Here is a 19,732-nt window from a genome sequence, read left to right as displayed (position 1 = left end):
ACCTGGGGCTGTTGGTTGACCCAGCAGTGTGTACTTGCAGCCCAGAAAACCGGCTACGTCCTGGGCTGCATCAAAAGGAGCATGACCAGCAAGTCAAAGGAGGTGATCCTGCCCCTCTACTCCTGAGACCCCTCCCACAGTACTGCGTTCAGCTCTGAAGCCCACAGTGCAAGAGAGGTGGACCTGCTTGAGAGAGTCCAGACAATGGCCACAAAGATCCTCAGAGGGCTGGAGCATCTCTCCTGTGAAGACAGGCTGAGGGCGTTAAGCTTGTTCAGCCTGCAGAAGAGAAAGTTCAGGGGAGACCTTAGAGGAGCCTTCCAGTACCTAAAGGGGCCCACAACAAATCTGGAGAGGGACTTTTTACAAGGGCGTGCAGTGACTGAATAAAGGAGAATGGCTTTAAGCTGAAAGAGGGTAGATTTAGATAAGATACTAGGAAAAAATTCTTCCCTCTGAAAGTGGTGAGACACTGGCACAGGTTACCCAGAGAAGCTGTGGCTGCCCCATCTCTGGCAATGTTCAAAGCCAGGTTGGATGCGGCTTTGAGCAACCTGGTCTCGTGGAAGGTGCCCCTGCCCATGGCGGGCGATTGGAACTAGGTGATCTTTAAGGTCTGTTCCAACCCAGCCTGTTCTATGAAAATGTCATTTAATTATCCTGTAAGGTAGATCTTGTTCAGGTTGGGTTTTTTAATCTGTTCCTAGTTTACAGGTCTGCAGATTGGTATCTCCAGGATGTTACTACTCACAAGAGGATGAGGGGACATTTTTCCCCAGCAACTTCTCTTTCTAAACACCTTTTCAGGAATCTCTACACAACTGCTATTTTATCAGCCCTTTCAAAATCAGGTTAGTGCACAGTGTATTGCTTCAGCAACATAACCTAGGAAGTTTGTTAAAAGCACCTGAAGCCGTGATCACTAAATTCAGGCTAGAAGTGCAACCACATTTGCCATAGCTTCCTGTCCTATCTTCACCTGAAAACAGCATTTCTGAATGTGATACTAGACTGTTGAATACATCAAACACATGCATGATGGGGAAGAGAATAAAGTCAGGTAGAGCTAGGAAAAACACCTGACTACAAACCCGTCCTTTTGCTGTATGTTACATTACCAGTGGCATGGGAACCTCTTAAGAAGCATCAGTTTCTCTTAGAAGTAGGCTTTCTCCTCAGAACCAGAACAGGTCACCCCCCAGAGATGTTGGTTCTGGAACAGGTCTCCCACCAATCCCCCACACTGCTGAGGTCGGAACCATCAGACCCACTCACAGAAGTGAACTGGTCAGCAGAACAGCCTGGTGACAGGGTCTTGGAGTATGGTTTAGAACAGCTCCTCAGTAATGATCTGACTGACCCAGGGCTATTGTAGAAACGTATATTACATCCTTTATGCAGCAGAAAACCTTACCAAGCATCACCTAATTCCAGTAACAATTAGGTTACATTTTAATTGTAACTTTCCTAGCAAACATTTTTCACTCCTTTAGACAAATAGGGGGGTTCCCCCCCCCCCATTTGAGTGTAACACGTAAGAACATCAACTTCCTATCCATCTCACACTTAATGTTTCAGTATTTCAGTTAAAATGCTAAAATGTAAATTTACAGGCCAACTGCATCCATCAGGAAAAGTGGTTTTAACAAAGTCATTTGAGGACTCCTAGACGCTCTTCAGAAGCATGAAGTGGCGGTGTGATTACCTCAAATGTTCTGTCTTGGGACTGTATTTAAGAGTTACCAGCCAAAAACCTCAAAACCAGAGAAACACGGTTACTTTTGAAGCCTTAGGTCTGTTTACATTGGCACATAAACTGTAGCCATAAAACCATGCTCTGTTCCTCCCATCAAGTCCCCAGTGCCATTTACAGTGTCCAGTGGCTATTAAGAGTTCTGCAGCTTCAGTTAAGCCTTAACTGTGCATTAGAACTCTCTATCCATCTTTTTCACAATGTATCCATGGGCACCTGCATCAAAGTATGAGGGGTTTGTTTCAGCAACAACTGTACAGTCTTACAAAGTGAGTGTTCTCACTGGAGATCCCATGGGGACCCTGTGCAAGTGTACTGTGGCTTGACCGGGAGTAGGTTTTATGGCAGAGGCAAGATGAGACTCCAGTTCCAGAGCAACACAGCCTTAGCTGCTGAACACACACACCTGTCATTTGCCTCGTCCACCATGTGCCTTCACTGTGTAACTGAAAAGAACCATCTCTGTCACTACACAGTTTGCACAGTTCAAGTCTTCAAAATGTGCCTGTTCTAAGCAATAAGGGTCACCTGGGGAAAGAAACAGAAAATGCCACAGCAATAAATACAGAACATAGAAGGAAAACCAGGAACCCTCGTATATCCAGAACTCCAAAATTTTAACCTTTTTAACAACATGAGGACTGACTGGTAAAATTCTGTTTGCATAGGACTCCGTCAGACCATCCTTTATGAGGATCCCAACTGTGCAGACTGCTTCTACCTGTGTTTTTTTCCATTAGATGAGGTAAAGGACAGCTTAGAGATGATTTTTGGTAGATCTGTTAGGAAGTGCTCATGAGACTGGGTCCTTGTAAAACAGCAGAATGCTCAGAGCTGGGACTGCTGACTTCCACTCCCACTTTGTGGGGCAACAGCTCTCCTGGCTGCAGAGCCTGTCCCTGCTCAGCACATCAGTTCTGCTGGCTGGATGAGCAACGGCATATACGTGACACCTCCCTAGAGCTCTCTGCAAACAACACGTGTTCAATTCAGCCAGCACACACCAACTGCAAGTGCTGGCCTGAAACAAAACACAGGAACATTAAAACATGTAAGGGTCTGTCCTTCCCTGTCCTACCTCAGTCCTAGGAACTTAACAAGCTTCAGCTCAGTTTCGAAAGGAGGGGAAAAGCCAGACTGCGTGTGCCCATCTACATGAGTTTACTTACTGATACAGGAGTGCACCAGACATTAAGACCAGACACAGATGGATGTCCTTGGTCCTGGTAACAGTTGCAGTGAACCTTCCCCAGTTTATGGGCTCTTCATGTGCAGACCAATTTAGAAACTGCATTGAGTCTGTCAGCTTACTTCTCTCAGTCACTCTCCCTGGACCATCAAGATTCTGTCCAAGGAAAGCCTACAAGGGTGGAAACTACCGATCTGTGATGTACTCACCTTCCTTAACGGGATGGCATTTAACATCTGCCAAGAGTCTCATTATCATAGAATCATATAATGATTAGTGTTTGAAAGGACCTTGAGAACATCTAGTTCCACCCCCCCTGCTGTGTGTACAGACTGGTTTATGATACTAGTGAGGCAACTACCAAAAAGAAATGCAGAATCTGAGCTAGCCACATACAGTAAGTGATACACATGGGGGTTAAAAAACAAAACCACAGCCCAAAGCATTTGTTGTCTGGGGGGAATAAAGCGTAACTGTCTGTCTTAGGTATCCAGAAGGGGGAAAGTGTCTGGAAATGTCTACAGCTGCAGCTGATAAAAGGATTTCTAAGGGACTGTAATTCTTTACAGTCAGCAGGAAAGCAAAGATCTGTCAGCCTTAGAGAATGATTTTGCCACAGCTAAACAGTGTATGAGGTAGCCCGTTTCTCCTGATCCCCTATGTGCCCGTCAATGACATACTTCTGGACACCACCCGTGTTCTCTGCACCACACAGGTGGCTGGATCTCAGAAAACCAAGCAATTCCAGCAGTGCAGGGTGCTCCTCAGTGCACACAGCAGGAGTCAGGCAGACCCAGTCACACCGGGGAACAGGACAAAAAGTCTCCTCTCCTCGCACACTCGGCATGACAGCCACCCCATTCCTGGTTCTTTAACCAGACTTTATTAAACAAACTGGAAACACGGACAAGCATGTCTTCTCCTTCACTCTATTTTAGCTGCTGAAAGCACTGCAGCTATGGCTGGTATCACTGTTTCTCCATTAGTGCTCATTCATTTGCCTGTTTGTGTCAGTCTTCAAGCTCCATCCATGCAAGAAACACATTTGCCAAACTGGTGAAATATGACTATTAAATGATGGTAACCAATTCTATTGCCCCCCAAATACTTAACACTTTCCTAAGTCTGATTCAATGCTGACAAACTCTCTATTTAGTTATAACTGTTTATTAAGTATCTCATGAGCTCAAAGTGACCATTTAGATATTACTCAGCAATGCAAACATAGTATCAACTAATATTTCACTTCCACCTTCCTCCTCTAAAGAATACCTCACTTGCATGGGCTTTAAAAACGCACTCATAACAGTTGCAGTTTGAATCCCTTTCTCCAAGGAAAACAAAACACGCAACAATATACATTGCTGTAATTTTATAGTCATGCTCCACTAAAAATGCCACTCCAGACAAGAATGCAGTTTGACTTTTTCCATTTAAAAGTGGGCAGGGCCCATGGCTAATGTGGGACTTAGGCAAAGCCAGAAAGCAGAGGGCTAATCTACACTGCAGAAACTGTCTCACTTTGGCCATACTAACAATTCCTGACAGAGATGAGGCTCCTAACCAGAAAAAACAACTCTGTGCATGCTACTAAACCATCTCCTCGGATTACATACGCTGCACTAACACAAGGACAAATTGTTATTGTTAGCGTTATTTGTTCCTCTGGTGTAAATTGCCGCTAACCGCTAGCTGTTGATAAAGCTTTGTTTGCTGGCAATTCCCAGTTAACATACTGCTACCAGAAACATTGTTTAGTCTACAGAATGGCAAGGACCTTTTTCTTCATTTTTTCACCTCATACACCCTACACAAACGCGGTTCACACACCATGGCTCTCCTGCACCTCCAGGACAGCCAGGCCTACTCGAAACAAGAATGTGAAAGCTCAGTTCCATTCAGGACTGACCACTATCACAAGTGTACCCCAACAGCCTCCCCACGGCAGGGAGGCCAAGGTGAGGAAAGCAGAGCCCTTCCACAACAGCTGCTGTACCCTCACATCTGCAGTTTTCCTTGGGTCACTTTTACGTGCTGCCAGTGCAGTGTGAAACACAAGCAAGATTCAGACTGTGGGTGTGAGAAACTCTAACAGGGAGGGAGGACATAGCCCTGGATGGAAAGGCTGGAGACTACCAGAGGTACAACAGTAACTGCTCTAGGGAGCAGCTACTGCAGCTGTTGCACTTCACCAACATAAATCAGAGGTGGAAGTGTTAGACATGGCAGCTGAGCTAACAAAGCAGATTTACAGCATTGACACAAACTCATGTTCTATGACAGTTGCACCGAGGTGGAAGCAGTTCCTACTCATTGCCTCGCACATTCAATTCCCAGATCCCCACAGCTCCGGCAGAGGCAGCAACGGTCCCGTGGGAGCGGGTCAGCGATGACGCAAAGAGCTCTTCAGCACAGGGAGACTCTGCTCTTTTCTTTGAAAATGTGAGGAATTTGAAAAATCACTGAAATCTCAGCATTTTGAGCCTAATTATCATCACTAGAGCTGTTAAGGTTTTGACTATAATGATACAAGTATCTGCTGTACCAGTCCAGACTTCAACTGAACTCTACCATTAAAAGACATGCTCACAGGACTTGAGCCTGGCTCAAGTCCCTTCCACTGCTCAAGTGAATTTTTACTCAGATTAGCAGACACTTTCATCATCCTATTAACACTTAAATCATCAGCAGTGTGCTCATTTACAATGCAAAACATGATCTTCCCAGACAAAACTCTGCCTTTAATCTGGGTACACGCAGACCAAAGCAGAACCGAAAACTAAAGGACTGATCCTATCATCAACAACAGCACAACTGGGAATGCTCTCAGGTACGTAGTACTATCTGAATCAGCCTGCAGTCCTTTCAAGAAGTCATAAAGGTAGGAAGGAAATCCTACACTAGTACTTGGGGAAAAAAATGAGCATATAAAAACTAAAAGCACAATAATACCACTTAATAAGACAAGAATAAACTTTGAATGCAATTTCAGTTGCAGGGATTGTAACTGTTTAAAATATACCTCAAAAGACAAAATAGAAGCAAAATTCTAGATTCAGGTCTTGAGCTGAGTGTCCAAAAGGAGTTTATCAACACTGATGACATCTCTCAGCTGCAGGCCAGTACTGAGGGTGTGAAGTTCAGAAGCATTAAACTCAACACAGCAATCTTCCTACAGCTTCCAGCAGGCCTTGTTTCAGAACGGATACTTCTAAATTAAGAAATGCATTAAAGTACTGTGGTCCAAATGAAGTTGCTTTAAAGCTGAATTATGAGCTATTAATTAAAAAAACATAACTAAGTTGACTTTCCTCCAGTTTCAGAGGCAGCACAGAGGAGAATACCGCACAAATGCCAACACAGAAGTACTTGAGTGCAGTACAGAAGAGAAAAAACAGACCACAAAGCCTGGCAGGTACCTGCCAGAAACACACTGGTTTTCCTAAGCATCCCACTCAATTTAATTAAAAATTATATCGCTTTCACCATCTTCCACAAGAATGAGACAAATCATCTGCTACTGACTTGAGTTCAAGTGTCCATCTACTCTCTTTACTTTGCATTTAATCTGCAGGGCTGAAAAGCAAGGGACATGTAAGGTTTGCCAAGCAGGCTGGTTAAATACACTCCATCAGTTTTGGCCATGGGCTCAAACAGCAGGAGAGCTGCTAAGAACGCAGCCCTTGTAGGTTAGCACACCTATCACAGGTACTCAAGGCAGATTCTACAATCGCAGGTCTGTCCAAATGCTTCATTCAAAGTACTGCAACAGCCACAAATGACCAGCTCTCAGCTCCACCAGAGTTAAAGTTGTTGGGTCTTGGGGTTGGTGGTTTATTTAGGACCCAAGTAGTTAGTTTTCAAGGGCAGCTTAACTTGGATAAATAAATTAACATTCATGGGATATATAACCCAAACAGACTCAAGCTGTGTCTATCCAACCTTCCATTAACGTCAGTCGGAGACGGCAGTCAGACTCACATAAACTGGTCTAGTCCTTGATCAATTTAAATCCCGTACAAATAATACTTAGCCTGGGATGGCTGCAACCCTCTGTTGATCTACAAACCAGACAAGAAACCAGACTCATCCTCCTCCTGACAGCACACTTGCTGTCAAGGCCCTAAGTTACAGGAGTTTGAGCCTTTTTTCCATAGAACATCTTATTTAACGACTGTGGAAACATCATCCCAGCTACAGCTGGCAACCTCAAATGTTGCTCAGATAAGGACCTTTCTAAAGGTAATAACCATCTCAGCCTAACTCAAATCATTGGCACTGTAGCATATGCTGTTCCTAAGGAAGCACAGAAAGCATACTTAAGGACAGCAGGAGCAGGCCCCTGGGGCAGCGGTGCAAAAGATGCCTCTTTATTCCCAGCCAAGTATCTCCCCAGAACACAGTTTCTCTCTGAAAAGAGTTTGGTCAGCTCCACCACTCCAGTCAGTGGATGTCACCTTACAAAAAGGCACAGATACAGGCCATACCCAGACTGATTCTGTGACTTAAGAGGAATCACCCCAAGCTCAGCGCAGAGCTCACCCTTCCATTTCTGGGACTTCCTTGCCGGCCTCTCGCAGAAGACAGCCTCCCTGCTCCGCACCAACTACTCTGACTTTTGCAATACTGACAATTTGTCATGTATCATGGTGTCCATTGGTGCACAAGCACCCGTGAATTCCACAGCACGCCTTGACTTTGGGTCCTTGAGGCCTGGCTACATCTGCATTCCCGAACTGTGCCCGAACCCAACGCTGCACAAAGCTGCAGGTGTGATTTTTATGGAAGGATGCTACACCCCTCCCTGAAAGAGCAGAGCTAAAAACACTCGTTTCAAATCACGAGTCCACCTGAAAAGACAAAAGCAAACCCAACCTTCCCACTTTTGCACTCCAAGTCACTCTTTTGACAAGTGAACTTGTAACCAACCTCTCATCTGACAGCTCAACCACAACAGATGGGGCAATTTCATCGGGCCCAGGCCCTGAAGCCCACACCTCCCCTTGGCCCAAGCACCCACCGAGGACCTGCACTTGAAATGACACCAGCGAGAAGCCGCGGATAAAAAAGGAGCGGAGCTCGTACCCGAGAGACTCTGGACATCGCACCCCCCGCTCCACTCCCTCAGCCGGGTCGTCCCCGGTAGCTCCGGGGCTGGGGGGGGCACCTGCACCCATCACTCTTCACCGGGACAGCGAGGGGAGAACCGGGGGACACACATCGCCGCCGCCCTGCCCGGCAGTAACCACCCGGTGGCCCCCGGCGTCTCGGCCAGGCGCCCCCGGGGACGCTGGCGGCGGGCAGCCTCTACCACCGCGGCGAGGCCGGCAGGGCGCCGGGAAGGCATCGGCGGCGGCAGCGAGCGCAGCACAGCGCCGCCCCGGCCCCGCACGCTGCCACGGTCCCGAGCCAGGCCCGCCGGTAAGCTGGCCCGGCCCGTTATTCCGTAGCCCGGGCAGCAGAGGGGCGCTGGCAGCAGCAGTACCGCCTCCGCCACACTCGAGCGGCGCAGAGTAGGGGGAACCGCACCGGCCCCCACCCCCGGGAGTCTTAAAGGGGCAGCGCCCCGGAGCGGAGGCAGTCCCGGAGGTGCCCGGCAGGGAGGCGGCGACGGGGCCGGTCCCGCCGGTGCGGCCCGCGCGGCGGTCGGGGGAGGGAGGGGCGGGAGGGGGCTGGGTGTCTCCTGCTGCTGCTGCTGCCGCCACAGCGCTCGCCGCCTCCCCTCCCCCCCGGCGGGGGCTCCTCGCTGCAGCCTCTGTGCTCCGCTCTCGGTCATGTGACCCTAACGTAACCGGACAGGAAAAGCCGCCGCCGCCGCCGCCGCGCTGACTCCGTTGTTGCTGCTGCTGCTGGGCGCGGAGACGGCGGCGGCCCGAGCGACACCAGGCGCCTCGGCGGCCCGCGCCCCTCAGGTGAGCACCGGCCGCGCCGTGCCTCGCTGGGGGATCCCGGCGCCACCCGCACGTGCGCCCAGCCCCGCCGCACCGGCCGCGGCCCGCGCTGAGGCGGCGGCGGGCGCGGCGGGGCCTGCTCGGCCCTACCTCCTCATTGTGTGCGAGGGGCGGCGGGTGCGGGGCCCGGCCACGCCGCAGCGGGCCGAGGGGGGAGAGGAGGCGGCGGAGGGCCGCGCCTGGCGCCGCCGGGCTGCCCTCCTGACAAACCCCCGCCGGGCCGGGCCGCTCCATCCGGGACCATGGCCACGCCCCCGCCGCGCGCTACAGCGCCGGCAGGCGGCGGGAGCTCCCGAGCGTCGCCCACCGCCTCCCGCTCCTCGCTGCCGGCGCGCGCGCGCGGTCACGCCTTAGCGGGCGCGGCTGCTTCGGGCCCCGGCGCGGGTCTGCGTCCGGGGCTCGTAGCGCAGCTCGCCCGGTACCGAGCGGCTGCCGTTGTCCCGGAGGAGCGGGCGCTGCCAGGCGGTGGGGCGCTTTCGTGAGCGGCCGGGGCTGGTGCCCTCAGCCGCCGAAGCGGAAGGGACGCCGGGCTCTCGGTGGGAGGTTTGGTGTCCGTGAGGTGTGCGAGTGGGTATCGGGAAGCTGCGGGCCGGGTAGCACCGGGCCAGCAGGTGTTTGCTGCGCTCCGTTCCCGGTGCTCCCCTCTTTCCCCCGGGCCTGCCTCGCCCCCTCTGCGGGGCGGCAGCGGCGCTTTCTCCTTCTCGTCCTTGAACCATGCCCACCGCTTCTCCCCCCGTGTCTCCGAAATAAACGCACGCTTTCAGACAGGGCTGGGCCTCGCGTGGTTTTTCACCGGCCGTCGAGTGAGCTGGGTGATGTGAAAAGTTGTGACAAGGCTGAGCCGGCCCGCCTGTCAGCCGTGTGGCCGAAGGGCTGTCCCCAAGCCGTTTCGGGGCACAAGAAGTATGTTAGGCAGCTCTTGAACCTATCAACACTAAAGCAGAACGTGCTGGTGTTGATCACTTTTTTTTTTTTTTTAGCTAAGGGTAAAACTGAACACACACATACCTAGAATCACAGAATGGTTTGGGTTGGAAGGGACCTTAAAGATCATCCAGTTCCAACTCCATCTTGTTTCAGTGAGCAGGGACACCACTACACCAGGTTGCTCCAAGCCCCATCCAACCTGGCCTTGAACACTTTCAGGTATGGGGCAGCCACAGTTTCTCTGGGCAACCTCTGCCAGTGCCTCACCCCCCTCATAGGGAAGAACTTTTTCCTAATGTCTAACCTAAATCTCCCTTCTGACAGCTTAAAGCCATTACCTTTTGTCTTGCCCCTCCAGGCCCTTGTAAAAAGTCCCTCTCCAGATTTATGTAGGCCCCCTTCAGGTATTAGAAGACTGCTGTATAATGTACAGAGTGCTTTCCTTACTCTTTTCTTCTGCTGTGTAATTATTCTAGTGCTTTCAGTTCAAAGCATTTAAATATCTTTTGAATATACACAAGAACTTAGTGTTGTGCCTGCATATGAACCGTGTCATTTCATGCAAAGAGATTAATTCAGGTCTCTGACAAAAGACAACAGCTTCGAGTGCCACAGTGACTGCTGTCACTATGAGCAAAACAAACTCAAGGTGATAGTAACTAGAAAAAATGCCTTTCTGGCTTGGAGTTCCCTCCCACTGATGGTTGGTTCTGCCTGACAAATTTTGCTGTCCAAGTACAAACTGGATTTAGCACTGATGAATTAAAATATGTGGCAAGCAGAGTAATCTAAAGCTAAAAAAAAAAAAAAAAAAAAAAGAGAAGAAAAAGGTGTGTTTTCCGTAGCACGGCAAAGTCTACCTGCATAGAGCATTTTGCAGGACTAAATAACGATTAATAGGGTTTTAGCTACTGCTGATAGTGTTACCCCTTTTGGAAAGGAGAGGATTACTGTCTGTACAAACATGCAGTAACTTAGGAGAGGATGGACCTGAAGAGAACTGAAACTTTATTTTTTTAGGTTTTTTTTTTAGTGTAAGAAAATAATCAACTGTATCTTAAATTGTATTTCTTTGCCCTTTCACCCCTGACTTGAGTTCTGATCTCTTGTGAATGCAAAGGAATGCACTTGGTCAGCCTGGTTGCTGGTCTAAATAAGAGCACATTCTTCACTATCCAGTAAGTAGAAATACTTGTTTTTTTTCAGTGACTAAATGTATTGGTACACATGGAATACACTTTTATTCCCTTTCCCAAAATAGCCACACTCTGGTTTTCACTGAATTTATACTGTATGTATGTTCTATTAGATAAGTATTTACTGTATTTCTTACTGAAATGAGTTCTTTGTACCTTACCTAAAATTTCAGTAACTTCCTATTACATTTGGAGGAGAGGGGGGGGAAAAAAGCAACAAACAAGACTATTCCATTCTTGGCAGTGTTCAAGGCCAGGTTGGACAGGGCCTTGGGTGATACGGTTTAGTGCGAGGTGTCCCTGCCCATGGCAGGGGGGCTTGGAACTAGAGGATCTTAAGGTCCGTTCCAACCCAAACCATTCTGTGATAAATTTACTGCTTTTGAGCCACTTCCCCTAGTTTTACCTTCTCTTTCTTTTCTTTTCATAGAGCATCTGCACTGCCATGGCAGTCCAGATGCTCTATGAAAAGAAAGAGAAAATAACAGATATACAGAGACACTGAAAACTCAGGTTAAAAGTATCTAAACTTGTCTTTTAGTGGGTTCTGCTCTTGCCTCTTCCACACAGTTAGGTGAACATAGCTGATACCAGAAGGGAGATTTATTTTTCCTGTTTGAACAGTCAAGTAATAATCAAAATACTTTGTCCTTCCCATTACAAATAGTTGTTTTAACTACTTAACGGTTCTTCCTCTCTTTTAGCTATTTGTATTTCTGTATCCAAGCCCCCACGTACCTTTTCAGCACTCTTTAGTCCTGGCTCTTCTTTGCTCTTTAAGCCTCGGCAAACTGCTTGCACCTTTGTGAATTGCATTGGTCAGCATGAAACCTGCCTGTGTGTATGATATCATTTATACAGTAGCTTGGGATTAAGAGGTGTTACTAGAGCATGACATATGGATATTAGCGGAAGATAACTGTTAAGGGACAGCTACTGTTGCATCTGAGCATCTGCTGTTTTTACATGGAAGTCATTTGCTTTTCAGAGTGGAAAAAAATGGATTTGGCCAACCATGGACTTATTCTGCTGCAGCAGCTAAACGCTCAGAGAGAGTTTGGTTTCCTGTGTGACTGCACAGTGGCCATTGGTGATGTCTACTTCAAGGCACACAAATCAGTCCTTGCCTCTTTCTCCAACTACTTCAAGATGCTGTTTGTTCATCAGACCAGGTAACTGTAAAAAGGTTCACTGTTCAAAGGGTGTTAAGTTAGCTAAGCTAAGGAGGTCTAATCGCATTTTGAAACCTAAAAATGTTCTTTTTGCTTCTTGCAATGACATGAGGAATAGGGAATCCAGACTTGCCTGCAAAACAGAATCTCACTTTAAAATGTGTTAAACTGTGATACATTAACACTACTGTTACAATTTAGCACAAGTTCTTTATCCTTAAAAAAAACCCCTAGAATTCCTAGAATTTAAAGGATCTTGTCTTCACTCTTACACTTTCATTCCCCAACTCTCTATCCTCTAGTCTGTCTTGGCACTATTCTTGGCATTTCTGTAACAAAAGCATAAGACTGTTTTAAAGATTATTTGGTCTTTTTCACAAATATTTGAACTATCTCAAAAAGTTTGTTGAGTGAAACTCTTAACTCTTTGGCTTGGTAACCTACTGTATTGGTAACCTAGCAAGAGTATTCGGACTGCAGCATAGAGTCATGACCATTCCTGAATTTCTGTCCTTTCCTTAATGTTGGTTTAATACAAGAACTGCAAATAACTCTGAAAACCAGCAAGAATCCCAGCTCCTCTCTTGTTAGCCAAGTGGCCTAACCAAGGTGTTCCTGATTTTCTTTCTTCTGTGAACATTGCCTCTCTTTCTGCACAGAGATCCAGCTTCAGCTGGAGGGGTGGTGGGTGTTTCAAAAGGTTGATGCACAGGGAATGCTCTCAGCTGGAGGATGTTGGTGCTTTCAGTCCTGTTAGGTGCTTTCAGTCCCGTTAGGCTGCCATGGCAGCCAAAGCATCTCCCTTTGCTGAGCACTATAACCAAGAGACTGTAACCTGACCAGGTGTACTGCTGGTGCTGCCATTTCTTCTTCCCTGATCAAGGGAAGCTACTGTTCTGCTCTGCAAGGAGTGTGGCATCCATGGGTTGAATGTGCTCAGGCTGTACCTACTGCACCAGATGCTCAGGGGATTCACATCCTGTCCTGTGCTGTTTCTGGATCATAATGCAGTTGAGCCAAGGTGATACACGCATTTGCAGAACTCTTAACTGTAAACACTTAGTAAGACATAGAAGCCAAACAGGCAAGTTTTAGATGTTTCCAGGGCTAAGTACTAAGAAAAGCTTAGTAGACTGTGAATTTAGAGTCCAGTGCTAGCAGATTTTAATTTAGCTACTGATGCATTTGAATCCAACCAAAATAAGGGGAAAAACATCATCACAATTTACAAAATATGTTAACGTGTGACAACAAATCTGTAATACAACAGCAATTTAGAAAGGAGCAAACTGCAACAGGGTAGCTTTGTCTTTCAAGCCAGTTGCTTTTCTGAGGGAAAAAAAAAGTCATTTTTCAAGTGGCCAGTAAGATGAGCTTTTTTTACATTAAAGCATTTCTCTGTATTTATTGCAGATTCTGCCTTTTGAATTTAAGTAGATGTCTCTGATTTTTACCAATGTTGGAATAACCTAGATCTGGTTAAAAAAAAAGTTTTCCTTATCTCTTATTGATCATTCTGTTTCTCCTTTCAGTGAATGTGTCCGCTTGAAAGCGACTGACATACAGCCAGATATCTTCAGTTATCTCTTGCATTTGATGTACACGGGGAAGATGGCACCGCAACTTATTGACCCAGTTCGACTAGAACAGGGAATAAAGTTTCTGCATGCATATCCACTAATTCAAGAGGCCAGCCTTGCAAGTCAGGGAACTTTTTCTCACCCGGATCAAGTTTTTCCATTAGCATCTTCATTATATGGCATTCAGATTGCAGATCACCAGATAAGACATCCCACTAAGGTTTCATCAGCGACTGACAAACTCGGGCGAGAACCAAGGCCACAGACGTCGCGAATGAACCAGGAGCAGGTTTCCGAAGGCTCGCAGCTCTCGCAGTTAGCTACAAATCTGCCACAAGTGAGCCGGACGAATATGTCTGCTTCCGACCCATTGCCATCTTCTTTATCTCCAGAATTGGTGTCTGCTGCTGGTAATAATTCACCTTCAGGTGAAGAGGCCAACATGGAAGCATCTTCTTCAGATGAGCAACCTGCCTCACTCACAATAGCACATGTCAAACCAAGCATTATGAAAAGGAACGGAAGCTTCCCAAAATACTATGCCTGCCATCTCTGTGGTCGCCGGTTTAATCTGCGAAGTAGTCTGCGTGAGCACCTGCAGATTCACACTGGAGTTCCCTTCACGTCTAACCAGCAGGGAGAAAGTAATATGTCTTTGTCTCTCTGTAATAACACAGGTGATAAAGATGCTGTGGAAGTGCCTGAAGCAGGGATGATCAGTGACAGCGAGCTGCAGCAGATCTCAGACTCCCCAATAATTGATGGGCAGCAGCAGTCAGAGACACCGCCCCCCTCTGATATTGCAGACATAGACAACTTGGAGCAGGCAGATCAAGAGAGGGAAGTAAAAAGGCGGAAATACGAATGTTCCATTTGTGGTCGCAAATTTATTCAGAAAAGCCACTGGAGGGAGCACATGTACATACACACTGGCAAGCCCTTCAAATGCAGCACTTGTGACAAAAGCTTTTGTAGGGCTAACCAGGCTGCCAGACACGTGTGCCTAAACCAGAGCATGGACACGTACACCATGGTGGACAAACAGACTCTGGAACTCTGTACTTTTGAGGAAGGCAGTCAAATGGACAACATGCTAGTACAGACCAACAAGCCCTACAAATGTAACTTGTGTGACAAAACGTTTTCCACTCCCAATGAAGTAGTCAAACATTCGTGCCAAAATCAAAACTCTGTCTTTACACTAGAAGAAGATCGCTCCATTCTGCTAGGTGGTGGGGACACAGAAGCTACAGAGACTGATAATGCAGTGTTAGCCTCCATCAAAAAAGAGCAGGAAGCAGTGTTGTTAGACTGAATGTGAAACCTGTATCAATTTTTTAAAGTTTCTTATTTTTTATTAAATCAATCGTTTCCTCCCTCCACCTCTTACCTCACATACCCCTGCCATCTTTTCCACCAGCCTCCTTCCCACCCTTTGTCTTCAGCAACGAGAACTGTACTGGCACGTTAGGAAATTGGACTTGCCTCTCCCACCAAAACACAAAAAAAGTTATTGCATCAAACCACAACATAATTGATTTTAATACAAAGGAATGTGTGAAAAAATAATCCAGCTAACTATGCTGATAGTATTAGTTAATCCAAATTTAATAGATTTTAAACAAAATTTAGAGTGCTTAAAAGTGTATTTAGATACAATGACAAGCATAATGAGAAATGAGTATCAGTTTGGTAAACAAAGAAAAATATATATTTATATTAGTTTCCCTGGTAAAAGGCATTTTGAGAAGATCTGGCAGATTAAAACACCATGCTTTTTAGAAGACCATCTGCAAGTTGGTTACGGTTATAACTTAAAACCTTCAGAACTTTTCTCAGTGAATGTAAAAATCTCTGTTCATTGAGTCAGTAAGAGCTGAGGGTGTTGGGTTTCTATTAGACATATGTTTTCCTTCAAGTATGCCTTTGGGTATCTGTTTCACATAGCATCATTGAGTCAAGCAAAGTACTTACTTGGTCAAATTTTGTCTTAAGTAGCTATAATAATAATGTGATGGAAATCTTTATATATATATATAAAAATACTGTATATGTATAAAGATTTTTATATATATATATAAAGTGTTTGTGTGTATATTGGGTACAGGCAAATACACATGTCCTTTTTAAGTAACTGGCCGTCTACTCTGAGATTCAGCCCAGAATGTCTTTTAGTTGTTTGTCAAAACTAGTCATGGCACGGTTATTTTTAATCAAATGTAAAGCATTCCAAGCTGTGTGCATTTTTATTGGCCTGTTGAGGAGAAGCTAATAGGTAATTGAGGTCATCCAAGCTACAAAGGAAACTGGAGAATTCCATACTGGTAAGCATAGTGCCGTTGTTAGTGCAGCACAGGTATGAGTTGTTAGCTGTAGGTTTCAGTCATTCTGGATGGAAGGAGAGAGACAAGCTTTTTACCCAGGCAAGAAATGTCCACAATTTCATTTGGTTTAATGGCATGAGTTAAGAGGAAAAAATGGTGCAGAGACATTGTAGTAATAGGGGATCATGGTTGTTTTAAAGTGAATCTGTAGTGCTGGCAAATTTTGCTTTGTGAGCATCCCATTATTTTCAAAGCCAAGACAAAGTCTGCAAAACCTGAAAGGGTGAATTCTGTAGTTTTAGTTACTGCTGATGGTAGCACTGCATCTTTGTGTTCAAAATCAAGTTGTTGATTCTTATTATTTTATATAGATGCCCAGACTTCTTGCTGGTAGTCTAAAACCCTAAACTGACAGCAGCAGTGAAGCCCACAGAGCAATTATTGGGCCAACAGAAGGCATAAGCAGACGGAATAAGTGCCCCATCATAAATGGAGACGGTGTGTGGTTTTGGGGAGGGGTGGGAGGGCAAGTCACAAACTACAGCTCTTCTCTGCATATACATTTAAACTGAGTATCATCTTTTTGTGTATAGTTAAGTTCTCAGATTTGTAAGTTTTTATACATCATTTCATTGAATAAAAACTGAATTAAATGGGATACGATTTATTCAGTTGAAGGTGAAAGGTTGTTGGCTTTCAATCTTTCTGAAAGAGCTCCTACTGAGTAATATATTCTGTTTATCAGACTGAAACCTCCATCATACATATGAACAAATAGCTAACTAAAGGTTAAAGCAGTGGATTTAGAAAAAAAAAGAAAAATCACTGCGTACTCATTTTTTCCCAGTTTATTATGTGACAATTATTGTAAGTGGTGTTGAGTTTATTATCTGTTGTATTACAGTAATAACTGAAAATCAATTTATTTTAAAGTATAAAAGTGTTTTGACGTAAAAAGAAATCACATCTTACACAATTATTTTAGTGTTGCCCATTTTAAAACTGGTTTAGGATCTTCGTCTACCAGTATAATTTCTTTAGAAGTTTTTTATTTCATCTCACTTAGCCTGAAATTCTTTCAGAGTAGGAAAACAAAAGAATACATCTTTCCTGATTCAGGGTAAGTTTGGCTTTTGAGGTAGCTGTGGTTTAGGGGCAGTCACAAGTTCATTTCCAAAATGACTACAGCTGCCAAAGGTGCTGCTGCCTCATCTGTCAGCTACTGCTTAGTCAGATGCTCGTGTTTTTACAGAGCTCCAGTTCTGCTTCAGTGCAGAGTACAACAGCTCAATGCCCCAGGTAGGTGGCTGTCTCAGATGGGGACACATGGATGGCCACACCATTTTTTGTGAGACATTCAGCAGCACCAGGTTTACCTTAATTCCTACTCTCACCTCTCCTTCTCCACTGTTTGGAGAACATGGGCTCAAGTGTTGAGAAACAACCAGTATGTAAAAGTGCTATTTTTCCTTAAAATCTGTTCCCTGTTTCAGCTCTGCAGAGGGTTTTAAGCAACTCATGGATTGCGCAAGGGCAGAAACAGGGAGGAGGAGGAGGCTTACTGAAGCGAGCACTGCTGCTGGCAACATCCAGGCTGAAGAGGGTAGGAAGTGGTGACTCTCACATGGGTAGACCCTCATCTGCTGGGCAGCATAGCCTCCCAGCTGCTGAAAGAATGAGCAGCATAGAGCAGGGAACAAGCAAACGGAAGAAGTTGGTTATGGTAGCACTGCTATAGCCAGAAGCATGAAACTACAGGCCCAGAAAAGATACTTTCAACTGTTCATATTTATTCTTAAGAAACAACACTGTTAGGTAAAGAGAAAAAAAAAAGTCATAATAAAGAAATTATTTTTATATGTGTTCAGCTATGATAATGGTTTATTTTAAATACCTGTTACTGTCTGATGTTCCATAGTGATGTTTAAATCATTGCCTCTCCCTGGTTGAACAGTTTTGTTCCTCTACAATGAATTAGGAACAGTATGTTAATGGTTATTAACGCCTGCATCAAGAATGTGGGTAATTACAGTAAGAGTTTTGTTCAAGATTTTTCATTAAATCCTTCCTGAATTATTACAGTTAAAGATAACTTTAGGTTTTAACTTTAAACTTCTGACACAGAAATTTGTGACCCAGTTGCTTATTACTCAGTCAATATGCTCACCTCCTGAAGTTGTGAATTTTCTGCTAAAGAAGACAGCTTTGCAGGAACTGCTGACTAACCAGTGAAAATCAGCCATCATTCAAGGCTGATACACTAGCAGTGGTGATAAAGCCTGGCTGTTTAAAAAGCCTGGCTGTTTAAAAAGCCTAGCTGTTGTCCTACCTGAGCTTGTATGTTTCCATTTCTACAGTTCAATCTTATTATTTGATATACATTTTAAATCTGCATTATTGCACAGATTTAAAAAAAAAAAAAAAGTCTCATTTTGAGGCATACGGATGACATCTTTGGCAATACTGACAATGGAAAGAGACCCAGGACAAGTCCTGATTTGTGTACAAGAACTGCAAAGTAACCTTCAGAAAAACCTCACTCCTGTTCACCGAGTTTATTAAAGTTCAGTTTCCCTGCCCTACTTACTATTTTCCAGTAAAGCTGCGGTACCATCTGCATTTACAAAACCCCTACCGCGGGTATGCCCTGAAGGGTCACCGCTCTCCTCTCACACACGAGGCCTGTGTAACAAATACGTTCCCTCTCCCCACAACATCCCTCAGAAGCACCAACCGGCGCAATGACGCAGCCCTCCGGGTTCACCCCAAGTAAAGGGGCACTAAGGCGGCGTGCCCCACTGCCCGGCACTGCCTTACCGAAGGCAAGGCAGGGCAGGGCAGCGAGAGCCGCTGCCGGGGAGCTGCGGCAGGACCGCGGGCCGGGAAGGCGGAGGTTAACACTCACGGCTCGCCGGCGCTTGGTCCCTGACAGGGCGGAAAGGGGCGTAGAGCCGGCACTACAACTGCAGAGATCGGGTCCGGCAGGTCTGTGGGAAGCAGTAACGGCCGGAAGCGCGTATGCGCAGGGCGGCTGTTGGCCGATGGCGGTTATCTCCCTCCTCCTCAGGTGGGTTTATGCTCCCTCCGCCTCCTCTTGCCCGGGTCACCGCTGGTGTGAGCGGAAGGACATGGCGTACCGTTGCCGGACGCGTGGGGGCGGAGTGGGCTCTTCCCGCCCGATACCCGCTGCCGGCGTGGGTAGAGAGAATTGGGTCCTCGCGGTTGGTTTAGTCTTGGAAACTGACAGACTGGGGAAGTCTGTTACCTTTCCCACAGGCCAGGGTGATACTGAGGGCTGGGGAGTCTCCCGGGGTAAATGTGTGTCTCGGAGCAAAGGGCCACCAGTGTCCGGCTGAAATCTGTAATAAGCTCGTATCTGTGTGCAGAGCTGTGCTACGAGGACTGACCTACAGTGAAAGCAGCTCATGCTAAACAGGCAGTCGGAAAGACAGCTGGGCAGTTACTCAGGAAGCAGCCCTGAGTAAAGGGCTGTAAAATTGTGGCCGTGCCCCTAAGGACAACACCTTTCCTGTTCTGGGGTGGTTTGGGGTTGGTTTGGGTTGGTGTGTTTAGTTTTAACATTCTATTAACTGTTTCCTCTTAAGAAAGTGGGAACATTCAAGGCACGGAAGTAGCACTG

At 46.3% G+C, this 19,732-nt stretch overlaps 1 protein-coding gene and 1 long non-coding RNA gene across 2 annotated transcripts; one reads left to right on the top strand and one right to left on the bottom strand.

Annotated features, from left to right (window-relative positions):
• The first annotated feature begins 8,720 nt into the window (after positions 1-8,720).
• On the top strand, positions 8,721-16,759 carry ZBTB2 (zinc finger and BTB domain containing 2). Its single transcript, XM_057405802.1, has 3 exons — positions 8,721-8,854; positions 12,005-12,188; positions 13,721-16,759. Exons 2-3 carry the CDS (start codon positions 12,016-12,018, stop codon positions 15,081-15,083), a joined length of 1,536 nt encoding a protein of 511 aa, XP_057261785.1. The 5' UTR covers positions 8,721-8,854; positions 12,005-12,015; the 3' UTR covers positions 15,084-16,759.
• Positions 11,718-19,058, bottom strand: LOC130597353 (uncharacterized). The gene is made up of 3 exons (XR_008971744.1): positions 18,998-19,058; positions 17,987-18,056; positions 11,718-11,851 (listed from the first exon to the last, which is right to left on the bottom strand). It is a non-coding gene; the product is annotated as an uncharacterized LOC130597353 (long non-coding RNA).
• Between the last annotated feature and the right edge of the window lie 674 nt (positions 19,059-19,732).

This window comes from Pezoporus wallicus, unplaced genomic scaffold (genome assembly GCF_028554395.1).
Source record: "Pezoporus wallicus isolate ANWC-B61680 ecotype Strahan unplaced genomic scaffold, APGP_CSIRO_Pwel_v1 contig_3817, whole genome shotgun sequence".
NCBI classification, from domain to species: Eukaryota; Metazoa; Chordata; class Aves; order Psittaciformes; family Psittacidae; genus Pezoporus; species Pezoporus wallicus.
The sequence above is the reverse complement of the archived record's forward strand: the minus strand, read 5'-3'. Positions and strand labels throughout refer to the sequence as shown.